At 47.0% G+C, this 22,779-nt stretch overlaps 10 protein-coding genes across 10 annotated transcripts; 7 read left to right on the forward strand and 3 right to left on the reverse strand.

Annotated features, from left to right (window-relative positions):
• Positions 1-60: 60 nt before the first annotated feature.
• BGW36DRAFT_432676 (uncharacterized protein) lies at positions 61-1,583 on the reverse strand (the record flags this gene model as incomplete). Its single annotated transcript, XM_046221164.1, has 3 exons — positions 61-82; positions 140-342; positions 411-1,583. 3 exons carry the CDS (start codon positions 1,581-1,583, stop codon positions 61-63), a joined length of 1,398 nt encoding a protein of 465 aa, XP_046067096.1.
• Positions 1,584-2,024: 441 nt separating this feature from the next.
• Positions 2,025-3,545, reverse strand: BGW36DRAFT_432677 (putative arylsulfatase; the record flags this gene model as incomplete). Its single annotated transcript, XM_046221165.1, has 1 exon — positions 2,025-3,545. One exon carries the CDS (start codon positions 3,543-3,545, stop codon positions 2,025-2,027), a length of 1,521 nt encoding a protein of 506 aa, XP_046067097.1.
• A 2,152-nt stretch (positions 3,546-5,697) lies between these two features.
• BGW36DRAFT_389573 (putative lipase/esterase) lies at positions 5,698-7,050 on the forward strand. Its single transcript, XM_046217368.1, has 5 exons — positions 5,698-5,997; positions 6,059-6,237; positions 6,264-6,480; positions 6,546-6,730; positions 6,800-7,050. Exons 1-5 carry the CDS (start codon positions 5,724-5,726, stop codon positions 6,905-6,907), a joined length of 963 nt encoding a protein of 320 aa, XP_046067098.1. The 5' UTR covers positions 5,698-5,723; the 3' UTR covers positions 6,908-7,050.
• A 493-nt stretch (positions 7,051-7,543) lies between these two features.
• Positions 7,544-9,328, forward strand: BGW36DRAFT_401227 (endo-rhamnogalacturonase F; the record flags this gene model as incomplete). Its single annotated transcript, XM_046218720.1, has 7 exons — positions 7,544-7,985; positions 8,037-8,115; positions 8,164-8,371; positions 8,423-8,557; positions 8,610-8,823; positions 8,872-9,177; positions 9,240-9,328. The coding sequence occupies 7 exons, from the start codon at positions 7,544-7,546 to the stop codon at positions 9,326-9,328; spliced, it is 1,473 nt and encodes a 490-aa protein (XP_046067099.1).
• A 12-nt stretch (positions 9,329-9,340) lies between these two features.
• BGW36DRAFT_389574 (uncharacterized protein) lies at positions 9,341-11,092 on the reverse strand. Its single transcript, XM_046217369.1, has one exon. It carries the CDS (start codon positions 10,980-10,982, stop codon positions 9,360-9,362), a length of 1,623 nt encoding a protein of 540 aa, XP_046067100.1. The 5' UTR covers positions 10,983-11,092; the 3' UTR covers positions 9,341-9,359.
• A 1,901-nt stretch (positions 11,093-12,993) lies between these two features.
• Positions 12,994-14,681, forward strand: BGW36DRAFT_401229 (major facilitator superfamily domain-containing protein; the record flags this gene model as incomplete). The annotated part of the gene is made up of 2 exons (XM_046218721.1): positions 12,994-13,509; positions 13,530-14,681. 2 exons carry the CDS (start codon positions 12,994-12,996, stop codon positions 14,679-14,681), a joined length of 1,668 nt encoding a protein of 555 aa, XP_046067101.1.
• Positions 14,682-15,899: 1,218 nt separating this feature from the next.
• Positions 15,900-16,600, forward strand: BGW36DRAFT_401230 (uncharacterized protein; the record flags this gene model as incomplete). The annotated part of the gene is made up of 2 exons (XM_046218722.1): positions 15,900-16,330; positions 16,396-16,600. 2 exons carry the CDS (start codon positions 15,900-15,902, stop codon positions 16,598-16,600), a joined length of 636 nt encoding a protein of 211 aa, XP_046067102.1.
• A 339-nt stretch (positions 16,601-16,939) lies between these two features.
• Positions 16,940-18,034, forward strand: BGW36DRAFT_401231 (putative NAD binding Rossmann fold oxidoreductase; the record flags this gene model as incomplete). The annotated part of the gene is made up of 1 exon (XM_046218723.1): positions 16,940-18,034. One exon carries the CDS (start codon positions 16,940-16,942, stop codon positions 18,032-18,034), a length of 1,095 nt encoding a protein of 364 aa, XP_046067103.1.
• An 808-nt stretch (positions 18,035-18,842) lies between these two features.
• Positions 18,843-20,007, forward strand: BGW36DRAFT_401232 (putative endo-1,3(4)-beta-glucanase; the record flags this gene model as incomplete). Its single annotated transcript, XM_046218724.1, has 4 exons — positions 18,843-19,025; positions 19,084-19,319; positions 19,368-19,791; positions 19,843-20,007. The coding sequence occupies 4 exons, from the start codon at positions 18,843-18,845 to the stop codon at positions 20,005-20,007; spliced, it is 1,008 nt and encodes a 335-aa protein (XP_046067104.1).
• A 1,645-nt stretch (positions 20,008-21,652) lies between these two features.
• Positions 21,653-22,281, forward strand: BGW36DRAFT_401233 (uncharacterized protein; the record flags this gene model as incomplete). Its single annotated transcript, XM_046218725.1, has 4 exons — positions 21,653-21,739; positions 21,815-21,908; positions 21,966-22,075; positions 22,114-22,281. 4 exons carry the CDS (start codon positions 21,653-21,655, stop codon positions 22,279-22,281), a joined length of 459 nt encoding a protein of 152 aa, XP_046067105.1.
• Between the last annotated feature and the right edge of the window lie 498 nt (positions 22,282-22,779).

Below are 22,779 nucleotides of genomic sequence, written 5' to 3' on the forward strand. Positions count from 1 at the left end.
CAAAGACATAGTACGTCAAATACATTACATATGTCGACTACATATAGGTAAGAAATAAGTTCACTGGTGCGATGATGGAGGGCTGTGATCGAAATCTGTTGTTAGTTTTATGCATTATTATATATCATCCCTAGATCACTAATCTGAGCTGAGGTTGTGCCGATGGGCAATGCGGTGCGTGACTACTCGTTCTGCAATACCAACCATGACAGCACCTTTGACTATGGCGGAAGCTGAATCCATCGGGCGCACGACTTTGGACTGGAACTGAGAAGGGATGCGCAGTTTTATTTCGCGGAATAGATATTCAGATGCACTGAATCCACCGACAATAAGTACATTCTAAATTAAAAAAAAAACCATTAAATTAGTATAGAAAAAAACCAATGTTGTAGAGATGACTGAAATACCTGTAGCTGATGACCATGAGCCTGAATGGCATTAATTTGATTGTGTACTAATTCTAGGATGCGATTAACGACTGGCTCAAAGCACTGCAGAATCTCCTCATTTGTGAAGCTCATGTAACCATCTTGAATGTCGGCCTCTGGATAATCGGCCTCAACGCCAACATCAATCGACCATTTCTGGCCGTTGTTGTGGAAGTCACTTTTAATGCGGTTCTCAAAGTCCGATATACATTTAGCAAAGAGCCGTCCAGGTCGATCACCCCAGGAAAGCCTACGAATCTTGGCACGGAGCATTTTGGCGAAGTTACGACTGAGCGCAATCGATCCGCATGAGTCACCAGATCCAGTCGTGCACTCTGTCAATGCGAACGGATTCTCCCTGGTAACTTCATAGGCGACCAAATCGACGGTACCACCACCACAGTCAACAATTAGGATAGCATCAGCCAGCTTCCAATTGAACAGTCCAGTTTTGACATAATACATGGCAGTTGCTTTAGGCCCCTCGATAAATGTTAACTGAGTCTCGTTTTCAGAACTTAAAAGTCCTGCCTGTGTGGCAGCTGCTCGTGTGGCCGCCTTGGCAGCATCGCTGCAGACAACTGGCACAGTCAAATAATAGTGAATGTTTTTTTCTTCACGTCTAAAAGCTTCACCTAGTGTCTTCTGCAGATGTGTATGTATAACTTGCCGTATTTTACAGAAGTAATCGGCAGCAACATCAATCTCCGACTTGCCATGTGGCAGGTACGGCTCAATATGATCATTATCAGCGTTGCCAGACAGCATCAGCCGCTGCTTAAACCACTCGACTTTTTGCACGCCCGCTTTAGGATAACCAATACTGCCTATAGCATCAACAATATCTAAGCCCCATCCAACCACGTTCTGATGTCCATCGTAGTATAGCACGGTGGGGATTTCCTGCTTGGGAAGCGTACCAGTGCCAGGCCATTCGGTGATGATGTCTTCTCGAACTTCATTGTTGGCCACAAAGGCAAAAGCGACACTAGAGAAAACCGTGCCGAAATCAATACCTACGATCAAGTGTGCCCTATTTTGATTCGCATCGTTAACCTCAGACGCTAGGCTGTGTACTGCCTGGGTAGGATGTAAACTGGAGTAGACACCGTGGTGGTGGTGGTGGTGGTGGTGGTGGTTGTTGATATCCATAGCTCAGGGGAGGCGGTCCTTGACTTGATACTGTTGCATATACAGAACTGTAGGAGTAATGCTTATCGATAAAGAAGGATGGCCTACGGGATCTTAGAGCGACACGTGACGTAATGTAGGGTTTGTATAACAAATACAAGTTAATCAATGCGCTTAGCAATGAAACATACCGTACAAACTAACTACTGAAACGTGAAACAGGGACTTCAGAATAATTAATGAACATAGTTGTGGTAGCAGGGCTTGGATACGATGTGGACAAAGCTACTGACAAGCTTGGTAAAAGGAAGCCGAATAAGTACTTCTATCTACATCAAATCCTGAGAAGGAGATGATAATTTAAATATTAACAAACACATATAAGGATATGAACGTATTAGGTGGAACTTTAGAAGTAAGTGGTATCATAAGCTATATAATCCTTAAGATCCCCGAGAATCATCACTCATACAACTCCTCCACACTCACCTCCGCTCCCCACGTCAAATCATTTTGAATTGCAGGCCCTCTATTCCCGGGCCTCTCGGCATCAAAATCCTGTCTATCCGGCAACTTGAGGCCCGCCGGTAAATGATACCGCACAAACCACACCGACACGCCATCCTTATACAACCACGGATCCTCGGTCCTCCGCTGCCACGTATCTAGCTTCGTTCTCAACTGGCCCAACACCTCTACGTACTCTGAGTCGTTTACTAGGTTGTGTATCTCATCCGGATCGTTCTCCAAATCATACAGTTCTTCGGCAGGCCGAAAGAAGTAATCTTTTAACTTTCGTCCGCCGATTTTTATTTCCTCGCCGCTGCTGGTACTTGAAGAGTTGCGAATATCCTCCCACGACAACGAGCCATACAGGTCCGCTGCGAATGGGAAGTCGAGACGCCAGGCCAGATTGCGGTGGTATTTCCAGCGGCGCGTGCGGATGAAGCGTGTCGGCCAGTAGTTGGTCACCTCGTGGAAAGTGTGGGAGCCAAACGCTTGGTTCCAGCCGGACAGGACTGTGCTGGTGCCGAGGAGGGGCAGGAGGGACCGGCCGATGCGTTTTTGGGTAGCGTCGGCAAGGGGCGCACCGGCGTAGTCGAGGATTGTAGGGAGGATGTCGACGTATGAGACCATATTCGGGCTTCTCACAGCGTGAGTAGTGGTGGTGTTGGGGGACGGCTGGCGGATGAGGAGTGGGAGCCGCACGCCGGCGTCGTACAGGGTTGTTTTGGAGTTGAGGAACGGCGGCCCGTTGTCGCTCACGAAGATGACAAGTGTTGAGTCTGCCAGACCGGTATCTTCGAGTGCAGCGAGGACCAGGCCGACGCCTTGATCGAGACGGTGGATTGAATTATAGTACTCCGCGAACTCATGCCGGGTGCCGGGAGTATCGTTGATAAACGACGGAATCTCTACGTTCTCAGCCGTATACTTGCCAGGCGTGATACGCTCGTCGTAGGAGTTGGAGGCATCATTTCCAAACCCTGCGCGCGTACGGTCACGGTGCGGGTCAATAAACCCAATAGTGAGGAAAAACGGCCTTTGGGCATCAGTCTCTTGAGACTGGAGGAAGAACTCCCTCGCCTGGTCCGCGACAACTGCGACGTCGCGCGTGTCGCTCTCTCGGCGAACTTCCCATGGGTATACAGGGTCTGGACCGACATGGATCTTGCCGATTATGCCAGTGCGATAGCCGGCCTGGTTGAGGAGGCGCGGTGCGCTGTCGACATGGTCGAAGGTGACGAAGTGGTGCCGGTGGGAGGCGAGCCCGTACTGCCCGTTTTGATGTGTGTGTAGCCCCGTGTATAGCACCGAGCGGCTGCCACTACAAGACGCTGTGCTGGCAAAGGCGTAGTCGAAAAGAGTTCCTTGCGAGGCGAGCTGGTCGATGGAGGGGGTTTGGATGGTGGTCGCGCCGTAGCAACTTAATTGCTTGCCCAGGTCGTCGGCGATTAGGAGGAGGATGTTCTTCCTGGACATTGTTCAATCACAGGTCAAGTATTTTGAACAATAAATAATAGATAATATCTAATTGCGCTCTAATAATAAATAACAGCAACCTCACCAACATTAAGGCAGTTGGCAGCTGGCAAGAAATTACCAGATATGGCAAGTCGCGGACGGCGCAATTCGGCACGCTGATGGTGTGCTTGAGACTAATTATATTAACCGATAAAATCCAATCATAATATACGCAGTTAATATATTGATATCCCAGACCAATAGGATAGGAAAGAGCAGCCATTGGTGGATAATCTGTGGGTCACTCTACATACTGCTGCATAGCATAACGACCATATAGTAGAGACGTAGTTACTAGTTGTGGCCATGCTTGCAGACAATAGTGCCAGATTAAATATGAATTGTAGGTAATCGTATCTAGCGGAAAGTAACTAATGGTTGATTGACCATTTCCGTCTCTAGCTGTAGATGTATACCAGGAAGCATAGATTGATTCTGTAATTTGCGAACACTTCAAGACTTCATCTCTGGCTTTACCTTCTTTACAACGGTCTTACTTTACTCACATCCATAGTTGTAAGCCCTATCGTAGCACGTGTATACCATCACGTGTCGACCAACCGATGCATATAAAAGACATACAGTTTTACCTTGCCTGATACTATAAAACCATTCCTGTAGAGAAGACTCAGTCACTCACAGACAGTAGTAGCAATGGCGTTGACTCGCGCAGCTGGCTTAAAAAAATCCTAAGAATCCTATGTGAAGGTGAAGAGAGTGCTTACTTTCAGCCATTAACATCACCCCAAACTCATCAGCCTCTATAAGCCACATCTCACTTTGCTTGTCTAGCTTACACGCCGTCTCATTTGTATCGTCAACTACTAATAACCCTAGAAACCGGCCGAAATATAAATATACCTTCAACACATCGATTGATTCATTACATATACCTTCTATTCAATTATATATTGTACTGCAAAGCCCTTCATCTAATACCCATCTAAATCGAAATTCTTACAAAATGCCGGTTTTAGCAACAATCGGCTATCCAAATGACGACGACGCATATGTCACTTGTTGAAGAACACTGGCCTAAATATAGCTTGAAGTCCTGGAATGTCACGCAGCTTACCAAAGGGTTTAATGTGTCTAAGCCCGGTTTAATATCTTAATGGCGATGATATGGGATTCTGCGGATCAGGTTGTTGTTGCTCCGGGAGGCATCAGAGTCGAAAGCCCTCTTTGATGACATCGCTGTATTCAGTAACAAGAATCCTCATTTTTGGATTGGAGATGTGGTCGCAAATTCTACAGGTGGAATAGCATAGAAAATTGAAGGGTACTTTCCTTATCTCCACTAGTTCAAAATTCGCGGTCATAAATGATGAGAATGACCTTGAATCGTTTGTCAGCCCATGAAGGAACATCAAGGGAGTTGGTATAATAAAATGGGGCTAAATAATTTAGATGTATATATTCAATCGTCCCAACTAGAAGTCTTTGCCGTGTCACTAAAACATATCTCTTCATTTCAATAGCCAAGTGTGCGGCTCTTTCAATTTGAAGATCTTTAAAACAATATTGTAGTGTATCCACCAATCGCCTGAACGGAAAAAATAGACATACATTTTCCAAACCACTCCTACTAGGAATGAGGTGTGCCAACTTTAAAGGGACATCCTCAATTCTTGTTATATCGATCGAATTTTCTGATGAAAGGCTGCCCTATTCAAGATACGCTTTGGATCACCATCACTGTACAGACAAATTCGAAATCTTCTTCATATCGAGCACTCTCTTTGATAATTTTGCCCCACTATAAGGGCGACCTAGTGAGTTTAGTATTTTTTAGTTTTTTAGTAGATACTTTTTGTTTTGATTATAACATATTTTAAAGACTAACTTTTTTATAGCACTTTATGGAGGTGGCAAACTAGAATGCGATAAGTAGTTTATGTCACTAAATTTACTGTGCAGTGCTATAGCTTAGGCTGGAATAAAAAGCCTGTTAATGTCACCTGGTGTCCTCATTGGTAGAAAGTGACAGGACGATTTGACCGAATACGAGCCGACGCATGATATTAGTTAATAATTCATTGCTGCCTACAGACTGGGATAATTTAAAAACTTACGTTTTCCGTAGGTCGTAAATAGCACATAAGTTACTCGTATTACTAGTACACTACCTGAAAAATGAAGCGTCTCCATCCTGAATGGAGTTCCTTCATTGCACAAAATCCCAACACAGCCCATGATGATGATCAGCGGAACAATGGCTTCTACGACTCTCCAGCTGGCCATAAATTTATCGCTGAAGTATTGACGATAGATACGAGTGTTCCAGCCCGTGATTATCACAAAATCCCTATTCGAATATACACAGCCAAGCGAACAGAATCTTCACATGGAGTCGTAATCTTCTTCCATTCTGGCGGGTTTACGGGCGGCTCCCTCGATACGGAAGATGGTACGTTTGAGATAGTCTATGGATAGATCCCAAAGGAGTGGTGAACTAAAAAAATAGATAGTCTCATGCCGGTACATGGCTCTGTGCGGGCCGCTCACCGTCCTTAGTGTCGAATACCGACTTAGCCCGGCATATACATACCCCATCCCACTTAACGATGGCTGGGATGCATTTCAGTATATAGTCTCTAATATCTCTAGCTTGGTGACAAATATCGCTCCCGGAGTGGTCAACGTAGTTGTCAGCGGGACCTCTTCTGGGGGCAGCTCGCAGCTATAGTCTCCCAACGTGCACAAACCTGGATGAATGGAAATCCTTCTTGCGTAGGGATTACTATGAGAGGAGTTCTGCTTAGAGCGCCAGTGACTGTGCGCGGAACAGATTCGGCTTTCATTCCTCCTCAGTTTAGTGATAGGCATAAATCGTGGCGTGCTGAATTGGAGACAACTCTTCTCAAGAGACAGGAAATGGAAGGGAATCATGGTATGTATTTCCAACTGATTATCTAATCTCCGTCACTGCTCATCTCGTCAACCTCTTTTTTTCAGATGCACTTGGAGTTCCACCCAATAAAAGAACCAGTCCAGATGCGTATCCATTATGGGGCCAGTTTCAGGGATTGCCAAAAACATATATCCAAATATGTGATGTGGACATCCTACGGGATGATGCTGTGTGCTATGTGCAAGCCTTACGAGATGCTGGGGTGGAAGTGCAAGAGTCGTTGTACATGGTATGCTTTGAAATACTGAAAGTGTTGAGCAGGAGTCGATTTGGGTTGCTGACAAGTTTGAATAAATAGGGCCTTCCGCATATTTTCTGGATTTACGCTCACCATTTAGACATATCAAAGAAGGCGCAAGAGGACTGTGAACGAGGGTTGAAATGGCTATTAGGCTTCACTGGATAAACATTCTTGTCCAACAAGCAATGATCAACCCGTCAATAAGAATGAATTTGTACTAATTATCGGAACATTCCAACGCTTATTATGATGTCTAAGGCATGCTTCTGATAACATGCTGTTTAACTAAATAGTATATATGAGGTAGCATAAATAGTTTGTTCTGAATGCTTGCTATCTGATTAAACACTTATACTTGTGACACTACCATAGACATTGACACAAACACTAGCCTCAGTCCTATTTGCTTGCCTGATCAGATCAGAAATATCTAATATTATCATCATGCAGACCCAAGAGCCGAGATGTGAGTAAGGCATCGTCGGAAGCTGGCAAGAAATTACCAGATCGGCAAGTAGTAGCTGACGGCGCCATTCGGCAAGCCGATGGTGTGCTTGAGACTAATATATTAACCGTAAAATTTAACTAACATGATAGAAGTAGTTACCACATATTAGAGTCCATATATATCAATTGATGCTGTTCAGCAGCCATTGGAGGATAATCTGTGGTACCTGTTGATTGCGTCATCACACACACATTTACTGCATAACATACATATATAATATCGGATATAAATAATAAGTATAGACTGCATAGTTTATATTCTCTACCAATAATCAAGATCAACATTGAGCCAAGATGAAAAAAGCTCTCGTTTCTCTCCTCTCCTTCCTATCCAGCATCGCCATAGGCCAGCTGATTGGTCCCGTGGGCCCAACAACATCTCTAGGCTCAAAAACCACCGAGTGCAATATCCTTGACTATGGTGCCGTCGCCGATAACAGCAGTGACATCTCCGTCGCCCTCGAAACAGCATTCAGTAACTGCATTCTTAGAAACCCGGGCAGCAAACTCATCGTCCCCGAAGGCGAGTATCTGCTCAATCGCGGCGTGGTGCTGAGCAATGCTACCAACTGGGCCTTTCAACTCGATGGCTTGATTACAGCGGCATACGACGGTAACTGGACTATTGAGCGTGAGTTTATTCTCCAGGGCTTCGCGGGTGTGGAGGCCCTCAACGCCACGATTAACGGAGAGGGTGACCATGAGTTTCTGCTAGATGTGCTTGTCATTATCAACGGTTGGTCTGTCGATAATATTGATTGATTGGGAACTAACTAGTGCAATTGAGCCGTCGATTTTGAGTTTTACTCCTCCAACGGTCGAGGAGCGATCCAGGGTCAAGGCTATATTTACCGGAATCTGAATAAGTAAGTTATCTACCAGCAGCGATCAATATCACTACTAAATAGTCAAAGCACCGATCGACCTCGTTTGGTGCGCCTGATATCACCTACAAACGCTTCAGTTCACGACCTGATCCTCGTCGACAGTCCCAAGTTCCATATCATCTTGGACTTTGCTGTCAACGTCGAGGCGTACCATCTCACCATTCGTGGCGCTAACCTGGGTAGTTATGATGGTATAGACGCAATTGGGACGAATTACTACATACATGATAACGAGGTGAGTCCAAACCCAAGATGTATAATCAATACAAGCTGAACTATATATTAGGTGACGAATCGCGATGAATGTGTCTCTGTGAAGAGTCCATCCCATCACGCTCTAGTGGAGAATCTAGTCTGTAACCAAGCAGGCTCAGGAGTATCCATCGGTAGCTTGAATGTATCTGCAGAGATCTCGAATATTGTGCGTACACCCCAAGTAGTTCGCCTGGACTTGGCTGATCAATTGGGTACAGGAAGCACGCAACATCAGCATTATCCAGGGCAACAACATCGCTTTTATCAAAACATACCCCGGCGGATCTGGCTACGTGACGAATGTGACTTTTGAGAATTTCAGATCATTAGCTAGCCAATATGGGCTGGATATCAATCAGTACTGGCAGAATACATATGAACCCGATACTGGGTCAGTTACATTGAGTAATCTTATCTTTCGGAATTTTTCTGGTAAGCCATACACAAAATCACTTTTGATAGTAGAAGCTGATTGTTTAGGATCCGTGGCCAACGGTGCATCACGACCTCCGCTCTATTTAACCGCCAACGACCTGACATTCGCGACGAATGTTACTGTCAAAGAGTTCTCCGTCTGGACTGAATCTGGTACTTCGGTTGTCAACAAGATCAACAATATCTTCGGGACTGGCGATGACAGCTACGGGCTTCATAATGGAATTGCGTCTTTGAGTGCCGGGCAAACTCCATACACGTGTACCAGTGTGTATACAATTACAGCGTCGCCAACGAATTGGCAGCCGCCGTCGACTCCGACATGGGCGGTTCCGAGTACGGGATACGGCAGTAAGCTTACTCTATATTCTGATTATATTTGTATTTTGGATAATGACTGCTTTTGTCTCTAGCTGCATCGCCGATACCAGTCTACACACCAGCGCCGTTGTGGAGGCCCGGTGGAGTGGACTATGATTTGCATTATTGGGGGAGTTTCTAGAGGTATAATTCTTTCTCTTCAAGAGATTACCCTAGATGTTAAGATTTTGTGAAATAAAATCAGCATTCCAAGCCAACCCTTGAATAGCCGCCAGCCCATACAAAGCCGTAATATTAGTAGACACCCAGCTTGCCTCCTCAACCGCAACTGGAACCCTGCTACCATCTATATACTGAGTCTTCCATGGCACCGACGGCGCATACCCATCCCCATTGTAGAATTCCCGCCATGCCCGGTGCGCAAGATGTCCATCCCCCAATTCCCTCGCTGCATACGCTGTGAGCCGAGAATGGCCCTGACGCAGGATGAGTTTCGGGAAGGCGGTTCCATACCTCCCTATCTGCGCCGTCGCCGGCCCATTGAAATGGACGCAGTAATCCAGCCATGCAGATCTGAAGGGTTTGAAAAGGGGTGTGTCTATGCCTGCTAATGCGTCGATTATGTCTGCACACGTCTCTACAAGGCCGAACATTGCTGAGAGGTGTGACACTTGCACATGTCCATTATTCTCATGGTCGACAGGTGGGGGTCTGATTCGGCCACTGTCCAGATGTAACAGAGCCTGGCCGGTCACAAAGCCATTTTTCAAGTCAATGATACCCTGGATAGATGTGAACAGCTTCGACCGCGCAGACTCCCATCGTGGTCCGCGTCTCTCCCACTCTACAAGCCACGCAGCGGCGAGAGCAGACCAGTCGGTGCCGAGGGAGATTAATGCCTCACTATTAGAATCGTACTGGACGGACAACCCTTTATCCTTGCGCACTTTTCTATACGGGTCCAATCTCCGAAACTTATCTTCTGCATCAAGAGCCTCGTGCAGAATATCCCCGATCCGCTCGTCGCCGCCTGTAAGATAATAGAAATACCGACGATACAACGCGTTCGATACTCGCGCTTGTTTGCAGCTGTCACTCCAATGCTGCACTCCATGCCGTGTTCCGAGGCCCCTGAGTGGTCCAAGATGATACATATCAACTTCTGACGTGTGTCGAGTGAGATTCTCAGCCACCCGGAATAAATCTTCGCGCCGCGTGCAGAGGAAATATAGCCATAGCCAGAGATCAGGTGAGAGTTCGGAATTGTCCCACGCATACCCGCCAATGTCGTATCTCCAGGTGTGTCGATCGGCGTCGTAAGTGTGCATGATATCCCCGTGGTCCCAGAAGCCGTACCATCGGCGTTGAGCAATCTGGTTTTGGTAATATGTGAATAGAAAATCCAAGTTGTGCGAAATCTGAGCGGTTTGTGGGGTGGATTGCAGCCACGTTGATTGTGGTGACCAGTATGATCCGAATGCCTCTGTTCGATGAATGTCCTCTGACTGTACGACGAGCACTGGAGGATTACGGATTTCCTCAACTATACCGGACAATGTTGCAGCTGTAGGCGTGCTCTCGGAGGCATATAGATATATCTCGTTCGTCCTTGCAATACCATACGGCGTTCCGAGGCCTGCTTCCCAGTCCTCATACGTGATCTGCAAAGCGTCTAGTTGGTCGTCATACGTCTTCTGTCCAAGGCCGTCATGATACGGTCTAAGATCCATTGGCTCCGCCGACGGACTATACAGCCACATTGTAATCTCCCCTTGCTGCGTATCTGCATTTCGAATGTCGATTTGCGTGGGATATCGCTCCCAGAAATGACGCATGCCGATACCCAACCCACCCCATCTCGCGCCACCCAGATAAACAAATCCTCCCGACCGTGTGGCTCCGGGGATTTTGACCCAGGCATGTCCGGCTTTCGTTCTTTTCTGCATCGTATACCCGTCGGGGGACAGCTGTGTCAAGGTAAAATCATTCCATCGAGGAACCCATTGTAATCTCGACACAACATCCGGGTTCCATTGCTCTATTGGGGGAGTCAGTTGACCGGAGACCTGTGCCTCTCGCACACTTGGGTCTGGATCTTTCCACAGCCCTGTCACCCCTTGCACAGCCTCGCTGAAAACGCCGCCGTTGGTGCCAGAAAAGCGAATATGTCGGTTATACGGCACTTCGGCTTCGAGCGGGACTCGGAATCGGACGCCTATGCCGCGGATATATTCGTCTGCAGGGTTCTGGTCGTATATTTTTGTGTATAAAATTCGAATAACTTCTGATTCGGCGTAGAGGTAGAACCGGAGAATGAATGGGAGATATGGGGTTGCTGATGGTGATTGGTGTTCGATAAGCTGGTGTTTTCCTTCGACGCGGACCACTGTTCTCACAGGACCCTGGCTTTCGATTTGAACATTCTCAATTGTGCCCAGTAATGCTGTTATCGAGCCGTCGCGAACAGCAGCCTGAGTCTGAAGGACCAAATGCCCATCTTCAGCAACCACCTTGCCAGAAGAACAGTGCACTATCTCTTTAATAAGCGACGAGCCTGAGGTCGGAAATACCGCTCTGATCTTCCCTGTATCCACCTCAATCGCTTTCTCAGCAGTCAATATATTTATCCCGCCTACATCTGCCTCGAAGTTCTTGTTAGAAGCTTCCAACGAACCCACAATAGCCTTGATAGTGACGCTCGACGCACGACTAGAAACTGCGTGTCCGGTCCATTTAATCGAACCATCTGGCCAATAGGCTGTACTCCAGGTCTGGAGAGGCAGTCTACGTCCCTTGGGGTCGATGCAGATGAAATTATTGCGACTGGGGAAGCATTGGCCACGAGGCCAGGGCACGCCAAACGTCGAGCCAGTGCTGTGACAGGGCGGTGATCCTAGCCAATCAAGCTGGGGCATCTTAAGCTTCTGTATATTTCTTTTAAGCTAAAGTGATGAAAGATTGCTACGATATTTATTTCTGGTGCTTAGTGACACCAGCGTGGGAGCGAATGCTATTAGCAACAGAACAGAATGTCAACGAGCCTAGGACTTCTGAAGGGCAGTCAGTCATAGTGGCTACGGATAAATATTTAGAGATTCATTTGACCGGTGTGTGGAATTGAGTGCGCGGGTGCAGGAATTAATTTTTATTTCAGTAGGTGCTTATTTTTATCGCCTATTTTTATTGGTTATTATTTCATAGCCACTCACTTTATACATCGTATTACCACGTACGCTAGTCAGGAAGGACTAAAGAGCTTTGAAATGATTTATTAGGCTGAGTTAAAGTTAGTTATGTGTGTTTCTACCGGTCAAGTGCAAGCCCTAAATATTTGATAGAAGCAGCATAATACAAATACTATAACGATGATAATAACCGGTCTGCCATGAATTTTCCACCAATCTTATGAAACAAATCCTCGAAATAAGCCTAAATAAGCCTTGAATAGGGATAGAATGGGGAGAAATATGGTTTGTTCCGTTGATGCCATCCGTGCTTGTATGGCGCGTCCCGCAACTAACGCTGACCGCGACATCCTATTGATCGAACAGTATCTGCCATGTTAATTGCCAAGCACTAGTAAATTTGTATACAGTCAATATATCGAAAATTCAAAATGCTCAGCGGAGTTATTTACTATTCGACTTTGTCGTGGTTGGGATTTTATAGGGAGGGTTAGAATGGCATCATGGTTTCCTTCGATCACGTATGTCGGAATACGCCGCCAATATGCAGTTTAATCGTTGCAGCGTGGGTGTGATGCATCAGTTTATATGCGGTGGCTATCTCTCTTTGGATGAATGAGGTTGTCAAGTGGTTCTTGTCGGAATTCCTGTGTTGCAAAGAATGGCCAACTCAGACCCTACAACACCAGCTAAAACGAGCGTCAATCTCAAAGACGGCAGCTATGTGAGCACACTTGCTGAGCCCGAGGAAACCCCGCAGTCTCAGTCACTGCTCTCGGCGCTTGTTCAGAGAAAGAAAAGGGTCGATCCAGACGCGATTGCCACTGCTCAAAGCGTATTCGACGACCCCGTGCTTAGCAAGTACTATACACCGCACCCGGAATATGAAAACCTCCATCGCTTCGACCCCAACGCCCGATGGACGCATCGCGAAGAAACGTCCGTCCGGCGCAAGACTGATTGGACTATCTTTCTATGGATCCTGATCATGTTCTTTGGCCTCAATCTCGATCGCGGAAACCTAGCCAATGCGGCCGCTGACAACCTTCTCGATGATCTGAAACTCAGCACGAATGATTACAACAATGCACAGAACATGTACCGGGTTGGGTTTCTGATTGCGGAAATCCCTTCGCAAATGATCGGGAAGCGGCTAGGCCCAGATCGATGGATTCCTGTGCAGATTATTCTTTGGAGTCTGGCATCGGGGGACAATTCTTTATGCATAATCGTGCTGGGTTTTTTGCATGTCGGTTCTTTATCGGCTTGTTCATGGGAGGATTTATCCCGGATTCGATCTTGTATCTATCGTATTTCTACACCAAGTCGGAGATGCCGTTCCGTCTGGCCATGTTCTGGTTCGTCGACTCGATGTCCGGAGTCATTGCATCGTTCATTGCGTATGGTGTCCTGCACATGCGCGGTGTCGACGGGCACGAGGGATGGCGATGGCTGTTTCTGATCGAGGCACTTATTAGTATTGTAATCGGCTTCTTGAGTTTCCTGTTCCTAGTGCCAGGCCCAACACAAACAAAAACCTGGTGGAATCCTCAAGGCTATTTCACCGAAAAGGAAGAGACTATCATCGTCAACAGAGTTCTACGCGACGATCCGTCCAAAGGAGACATGCACAATCGCCAAGCTCTGTCCCTGGGCATGCTCTGGCGCAGTCTGACTGACTTCGACCTGTGGCCTATCTATATCATCGGCATACTATTCGAGATTCCCACAGCACCGCCCAAGGCATATCTTACTTTGTCGCTCAAAGCAATCGGCTTCACCACGTTTGAAACCACGCTGCTCTCGATCCCCGTCACGGTCTTCTCCGCTATAAATTTGTTGCTGGTCACGGAACTCACCGAGCGATTCCACCAGATCTCGCTAATCGGTCTACTCACACAGGTCTGGTCCCTGCCGCTGCTGATCGTGTTGTACACGTCGGCTGGGAGTTTGTCGAATTGGGGGCTATACGCCGTGACATTTGTGCTACTCGGCTGGCCATCGCCTCACGCGGCGCATGTCGGGTGGTGTTCACGACTGAGTAACGCCGTGCGTACACGCACTGTGAGTGCAGCGTTGTACAACATCACCATTCAATTATCCGGCATTGCGTCGTCGAATATCTATCGCAATGACGACAAACCGCTCTACCGACGGGGGAACAAGCAGCTTATTGCAATCAACGTCGCCACTATCGTTGTCTATGCCCTGGCCAAGGCGTATTATGTGGCGCGGAATCGGTGGAAGCAGGAGAAGTGGGGGCAGATGAGTGCAGAGGAGAAAGCGGCGTATTTGGAGAACACTGCGGATCAGGGGAATAAGCGATTGGACTTTTTGTTTGATAGTTAGGCTATCATAAAGGTTGATTGTGATAGATCAAGTAATTGATCAGTGTCATTATACTGTACTATCTCCATACAGTCCGGATCAAGTCGGGAAGTAACTAGTATACCGCCTAATTGGAGAGACTACTCCGTAAGTCAATGTATCATATCTCGGCCCGAGCCAATTCCGACTGAGTTCCTCGTCAATTGCTGCGGCTGAACGAGCTCCGGCCCAAGCTTCATACTCAGGCAGCACCAGGGCACCGAGTACAGAATAGAACGTGATGCTCCCGCTGCCGTGACGATTTAAGACTCTTTAAGACTCAAGCGGCTCAGTCATGCCAGCCATGACCAATCGGTTCAAGCCTCACAAGCCAATTCCTGCATTGGGTCACATGAAGCGAGCGCATTCGTGACTAGCGTCAGCTTTCACAGTTCACACTACTGATCTTGTATTTGCGGGTGGGGATTATTGATTCTGGCGTGCGGCTCGTGGTGACTCAAAAAGCAATTAGAATTTGAGCTGAGCTGGCTAGCTCGGCAACTCAGCTTGGGCAGTCGAGTCTGTTATTGGCGCTGTGCTTCTCGTATCCGTATCGTTCTCCATAGTCCATCCCGATTACGAGTAACTGACTCGCCCAGGTATGGAATTATGAAATGGTGAATTCATAATGAATATGAATGTTTTCAGGGGTTGTGCGACATAGCCATGCGGAGCACTCTGCGGCCTTCTAATGACATCCTACCATGTGCGATCCTTCGCTAATCCATGTGGCCAAGAAGCCACTGCCGCCGGGCTTCAGCCTCGCACCGAGTCCAGTTGAGTGCGCGATAGGAAAAAAAAAACAGAGTCAGCCTTGCCGGCCCGGCCCAGCCAGGTCCAGCCAGAGTAGTGCAGCCCGCTGGCCAATCACATCACCACTTAAGCGGCTGCACTACCGTTTCATTGGATTGTCATATGCGAGGTCCCCACTGACAGTGTATTCTTTTCCTATTCCAGACTAGCGTCATACTCTATACAGAGGCAGACCCTATACAAACATTCCAATCTGTTACAGCGCTCCGAGCGAGACGAGCAAAAATAGCCTGGCGCTGGAATGGATTAGTCAATCATAATCTTAACAAAATTTCTTCTTTATTTAGGCCGGACGCCATGTCGGTCGTCGATTTCCTCTGCTCATTACCTACGCACCGTCATCCCGTTCGCTTTCTCTAACAAACAGTGCATACAACAGCCCTCAAAATGCGCACTCTCAGCATCGTCATTCTCTCCCTACTGACTACCGGCCTTGTCTTTGCTCTCATTGAGATCGGCTTGGTCGGCTACGGCATACATGTCTTGACAGGGAGCTACGAGGTCCCCGTCTACTGCGACTCGTTCAGTTATGACGTCTGCTACGAATCCGTCAAGGGGAAATCCCCCGATGTCACTTCCCTTCTCATGTTCTGCGCTGTCTGGACGACGCTCGTGTCTGGCGCCGCACTCGGATATCCTCTTTACCTGCACCAAAACAACGGCCATCACCACAACAGCTGGCTCGCCCCGACTCTGATCATCGTCTACTTTCTCACCTGGGTCTTCTGGCTGGCCGGGTTCGCGGACTTGGCGTATTTGATTGGCACGTATGGCACACCGATTATGAATGCGGTGCTTGCATTTGCTGTTCTCAGTTGGTAAGATTACCCTTGCCCTATCTTTTGATAGTATGTAGTGTGTGGCTGCTAATCATCGCTGGTAGGATTCTCTTCATGGCCCTGTTTATCTTTAGCTTCCTGGCTATCTTCGATGTTATGGAGGGCGAATGGCCTGGATACCTCGTTCTGAAGTCGAGGTCGTCGACTGCGGCCCCTACTATTGCCCCTGCGGAGGCTACTACGGCACCTGTCGACACTGGTGTTGCAGGTGAGCCCAAGTACGAAACTGGCCACGAGCTGACTGCTTAGCGCTGGGTTAATTATAAGTGCGGTGATGGCTACTCTTGGCTATGAACTGGTTGGCGATGATGGAGATGGATGCTCGTTATGTCTGTCGAATTGAGATACCTTTGTCCTTTAGCATGTAATAATAATATTGAGTCATTTGTCTCTGTCCTACATTAAACTTGGCAGGTCAGGTCTTGAATACTTGCTTAACCCCACCATATCAAATGAAACTCGCCACATCAGAGTCGGAGAACAGCCGATCTGATCGTCTCCCCGCTGTGGGGTAGCAAGCCAGTTAATCCCGAATTTGCTCCTCCTACAACCTCACCCAAACGCAGACAAACCCGACGAACGAAAGAAATGCCAATCCTCAAAGTCGGCATCATCGGCGCCGGCGAAGTCGCGCAAGTCATCCACCTACCTACTCTCATCCTCCTTTCCCATCTATACGAAATCATCAGCATCTGCGACATATCCGCGCAAACGGCTCTGCACTGCGCCACCAAATTCCATATTCCTCACCACACCACCAATCCAGATGACATCATCAACAATGCCGCCGTCGACGTCGTCTTCATCCTCACCAGCGACGAGTATCACGCCGTCTACGCAGTGGCCGCGTTACGCGCACACAAAAACATCATGATCGAGAAACCACTAACCCTATCCCTCCCGGCCGCGCAGCAGATTCTCGCCGCCGAACGAGAGTCGCAGGGGAGAGTTTTTGTAGGCTATATGCGTCGCTACGCGCCCTCATTCACAGGCGCCTTTCTGCGCGAAGTCGCATCAATCCCAAAAATAATGTACGCGCGGGTGAGAGACATGAGTGGGCCAAACACATTTTTTGTGAGTCAGAGCGGCACGTTTCAAGTAAAAGCCACCGATATTCCAGCCTCTGCAGGCGAGAAGCGTGAACGGCTGCTCGATGGCTTGTATCATGAAGCATTCCCAGGTGCAGAAGAGATTACGGATGAGATGAAGAAGTACTGTCGGTTTCTGGGGAGTTTGGGATCCCATGATCTGTCGCTTATGCGCGAGACGTTGGGGGTGCCAGAGTCTGTTGGTGGAGTATCCGTCAACGATCCGTTTTATTCTGCGATTTTCAAGTATGGGACATTTGCGGTTACGTATGAGAGTGGGATTGACGGTGTCGCGGAGTTTGATGCTCATTTGGCGGTTTATGGGGAGAAGAAGAGGGTGGAGATACGGTATGATACGCCGTATGTTAAGGGGTTGCCGATTAAGGTGCGGGTTGAGGAGGTAAATGAGTACGGCGAGAAGCAGACTAGGGAGATTGTGTCGAGTTATGAGGATGCGTATACGGCGGAGTTGACGCAGATGTATAAGTGTTTTGTGGAGGGCGAGCCGATCAAGACGACGGCGGAGGATGCGGTGCAGGATTTGAGGTTGTATGATGCGATGTATAGCAAGTGGAGAAATGATAGTCCTGTATAGATATTGTCTACCCAGGCTGGAAATATATCAGTATTAATGGGTATCGCTATGGGCATCCAGAGTCAGTTGATCCTAAAAGCGTGCTGGGCTCGACTAGATCAGATTGGCTGTAGGGATGACGTGACTTTGTGTGTTTAAGCAACTTGCAGGATCTACAGGAACAGTCTTCGATAAATAGACTAATACGACGTGTTGCAGTTACGATTCAGCTATTAGCGCGGTTAAGATAAGAATCATATCATCCCGACACAATCTTTGGCTAGTTATCCTACATCCTATCGCCAGTCTGACTACCCCTTTGTCTCCTAATTAGACTAGCGGTATTATCTAGGCATAGATGATAATGGATACTGTCTGACTCTAGAGTTCTACTCTTTGAATTCGGGGACCAACTCCACCGTGTTTCGAGCTAGATATGTTAATCCAACATTCAGCTACATCCCTGTGACAATCCTGCTGCAAACTATACTCTTCGTTTGTACGGTAGTCACTGAACAGTCATCCCACTCTGCTCAAAGATGTCCAACAATGTGTCATTCGGACAATCCCTCTCCATCCTGACTCCCCTGTGACTGATATGTATAAAGTCCTGCTGTTTCTACCAATCTTTTTTGCCTGCTGAATCTTTCACTAATAGCCACTAGTAGCAGTGTCCCTCTACCTCTAAAATTCCTTTATAAGAACTTGAGCCTAGTACTAGAAGCCATACAGTCCTTTAGCCCACCAGAAACTGTTTCCTGATTTTTGTTCCTCACGGTTTTGTCATCGAACAGGTGATTGATTTCAATCCAACTATTCTTTCAATGTCATGCGTTACCCGGCTATCTTCCAGGTTGCTGCACTCGCCAGTCTCAGCAGTGCTGCCAGTGGCCACCGCGTCCCTCACGATAATAAATTGCACAGCCGTTTGACCTCCAATAGCAGAAGCTACTCCTTGACCGACAACTACCCGACTGGCATGGACTTCTTCTCCAGATTCTCCTTCTACACCGTATGTCTATCAAGCCAAATATTCGAAGAAGAAAGTCCTATTCTGACTGAAAACATAGGACAATGATCCCACCGCTGGCTATGTCGACTACGTGAACCAGAACACCGCCACCAGCGCCGGTCTGATTGCTGCCAAGGGCAATGGCATCTACATTGGTGTTGATAGCACGAATATTGCTTCTGGAAGGGGCCGTCGGAGCGTTCGTCTCACGTCTCATGCCACCTACAACGGCGGCCTTTTTGTTCTAGACCTGGCCCACATGCCTGGTTCAAACTGTGGCTCCTGGCCTGCCTTGTAAGTACCGCGGAAATTGCTATAGGGGGTTATTCTAACTTAAGCTAGCTGGACCTTCAACTCTAACTGGCCCTGGCAGGGTGAAATCGATATTATCGAGGGTGTTAATAAGCAGTCCGGCGATGCCATGACCTTACACTCCGGCGATGGCTGCTCCATTAAGAGTGGCGGCTTTACAGGGTCAGTTTCTGCTAGAAACTGCTATGCCTATGCTTCTAGCCAACCCAATAACGCCGGTTGTGGTATTGACTCCTCTGACCCTACCTCCTACGGAGACGGGTTTAACGCCAACGGTGGCGGTGTCTATGCAATGGAATGGACCGATGAGTTTATACAGATCTTCTTCTTCGACCACGCCAACGTCCCTTATGATCTTGCCAGCGGTGATCCTAACCCCGCCAGCTGGGGACAGCCTGCCGCTCGCTTCATGGGTGACTGTGACATCAACTCTCACTTCCAAAACCACAACCTTGTATGTTTGCTTTGCTCTTCCCATATCTGTTCTTTAACTCATTCTTAATAGGTTTTTGACATCACCTTCTGTGGTTCTTGGGCCGGTTCTGTTTGGGGCTCTGGATCTTGCTCCAGCTTGTCGGGCTCTTGCCAAGACTATGTCCAGAACAACCCTTCCGCGTTCCAGTCTTCGTTCTGGCAGGTGAACTCCCTTAAGGTGTATACGCACTCTTAACTTAATTTCTTTGGCCTAGGGCAATGTCCATTTTTCATGAGATTGAATTGCTGGGTATATCGATATTTTTGCTGGTGTTGAGAGCCGCCTCTACTTCTTTTCAATTAACAATTTCGTCACCCAATGATACTAGAATTAACAACTTAAGTAAATAAAGTCAAGCAACCAAGTAAAAATAAGGTTATGACACGTATCGAACAGATGAACCCTGATGGTGAGAACCAACTGATACATAAGATTAATTGACAGTTTAGGATCTGATTGACTATTCTTTTTATCTATCTATTAAATGACTCGAAATAAGTAATAGTCTGAAAAAATCTTCTTCTTTGGGATTACTCCCGGCCATCTGCTGTGATAGAGAAGACCTTTTTATCTTATGCTTCTATCAAGATAACACTCTTGATTGGATGTTTCTGATATTAAGGCTGCATATTAATGTTGGTACGGGAATCTGTAAATATCTTTAGACCCTTCTTTATGGATCCTATTATCCAGAGACTGGTTAATATTCGGTATCCAGATTACGATTCTCTAGACTGGCAGGGCACCTGGCAAGGCGCTCCGCTTGTATTATGCAGGACATTTAAAAAAAATAGAAGATGAACGAAACCTTGAACAACTTTGTCAAATGCGACCACGTACGAGAAGCAATTATTCAATCAATTCTATATATGCTTTTCAGGAATAAAGAGATAGATCTCCGAAATCGTGCAGTTTCAGAAGTACTCAGTGGCATTTTGAAAATCTCAAATCCATTGCTAAGTCACACCTTTAACAACTTTGTACAGGCCTTCGCGATTTCATAGAGCGAATCGTTGAGATATAGGGAAAGCCCCAAGAAGTCTAAGAAAGGATTTATAGAGCATTAATCTACACGATGTCGACGATTAGAATGAACGACAATATGATGCTACAGGAGGTTTCTTCGAGGATAATCTCAATAACCCCTCCCTGAAATACCATGAAATGGTCCTGTTCCCTCGTATTTGATTGACAGATCTGGGCGGTCTGTCATCGGCAGGCGATGCCCACACGTTTGGGCTCCCAGGAAGGGTGGCCAGGGTGCCGCCAGCCCCTATAAAGCCCCCTAGCGCCTACTGAGACCTTCATAGCTTATAGCTAGGTAAGGTCGTTAAACTTGAATAAATAATAAATAAATCTCGAAAGGCAAAAATATTTCCCAATGGAAATGGAAATACCCAATACCCAAAAATTCCCCACTGGGATGTCTTAAATATCTAACCTATTTAGGTAATAAAAAAGGATCTCAGCGGCGATCCTAGTAATTATCTAATAATAAAAGAAAATAACTTTTATTTAATATAATATTATTCTTCTAATTACTATTACTAGATATATTTAATACTGTAAAACTGTCTTAGGCATCATTCAGCGCTTCTGGACAGTGTATATAAAGCTAAGAGGGTCAACAGATAGGGCTATTTGGCGATGATACATCATGGGAGGGTTCCGGGACTTCAGAGTATATCACCGAACCCCGCCCTAGAACTAGACTTAAATCCCGCAGCTGATCCCAAATAAAACTCTGAAGTATCTGTAGGCACCAGCTTAATGTCGAATTTTTTTCAACGTATCGCGCTTTCAGGACCCCTTCAATTACGTTGGTGCTCACCTTTGCAAGATGGAAACAACTCGACTGCCCTATCATAGCTCCTGCCACTGCGGTTTAATCAAATACGTTGCGTTCCTCTCGATACCTCCGGTTAAAGTCGAAAACTCCCAGTCTTCGCCTTTGCAGCCTCGCTTCTACAAATGAAATTGCTCGACCTGTAACAAAACGGAGTTCCTCCATATGAGCTTGCCGGATGCCCCGAATCAATTTTTTTTGCTTTCGCCGCCTGACCATGACGAGCTTGTTAATTATCAATGCTTCAAACGTCAAGCTTATTGATTCTTTCGCCCCAAATGCGGTGTGCGATGCTTTGGTGTTGCAGCACGCTGGAAAAGGGACGAGGTTGACTCCGAGAAACTCAAGATGGCGATTTCTAGCGAGGAAGGAAAGCTGATTACCATTGGAAGCCAGGATGTGAAGCAGAGCCTTCCTGTCTGGCGATTAGAACCAGAAGGTATAAGTAAAACCAGACGGGATACTTCACCGTGAATGCGCTTTCCATCGACCAAGACCAGGATCATGGACTGCGTCTTGATCTGCGCCAGGTTGTTGATAATAAGTGGATGGAATATTCGGGTTGCAAGGAGAACAAAGCAGACGTTTGCTATGATTACCCGCAGGAGGGAGGCACATGGTGACCTTCAAATGGATCAGTAACACTGTTGTCAACAACAGCGACGTTCGCAAGGTCACTGCAACTGTCAACTTAAGCAACCGCGGGCGGTTGTGAAAAAGCAAAACAATTGGAACCCTGTGGAATTCTACATGATCCCGCATGGCCATCAGATATAGGAATTGAAGATTGATACAGAATGTGTTGGATTATTATACGTTGTTGGTCTCTACTGATTAGATTCAAAGATGCTTTAACGGATATTGATTCCCTTGCTCGCTCTGGGGATTGTCTAAATGAACTCGGCCATACAGCGTTGGCTGTGAGAAATAAAAATTTCCCTTTTGGATGAAGACAGACATTAACAAGGAGCTACGCTACTACTTGATAACGAATCTTCTAAATGTAACTTGAGTGTCATCTTTAGGCAGATTGAAGTGTGGTCAGGCACCCCGCTCACGGTGAGACAGTTAATCAGTGGAAGTGGAGTCGTTTGTCATTTTGGGAGATATACCCCACAAGG

This window comes from Talaromyces proteolyticus (assembly GCF_021365285.1).
Source record: "Talaromyces proteolyticus strain PMI_201 chromosome Unknown BGW36scaffold_13, whole genome shotgun sequence".
NCBI lineage: Eukaryota > Fungi > Ascomycota > Eurotiomycetes > Eurotiales > Trichocomaceae > Talaromyces > Talaromyces proteolyticus.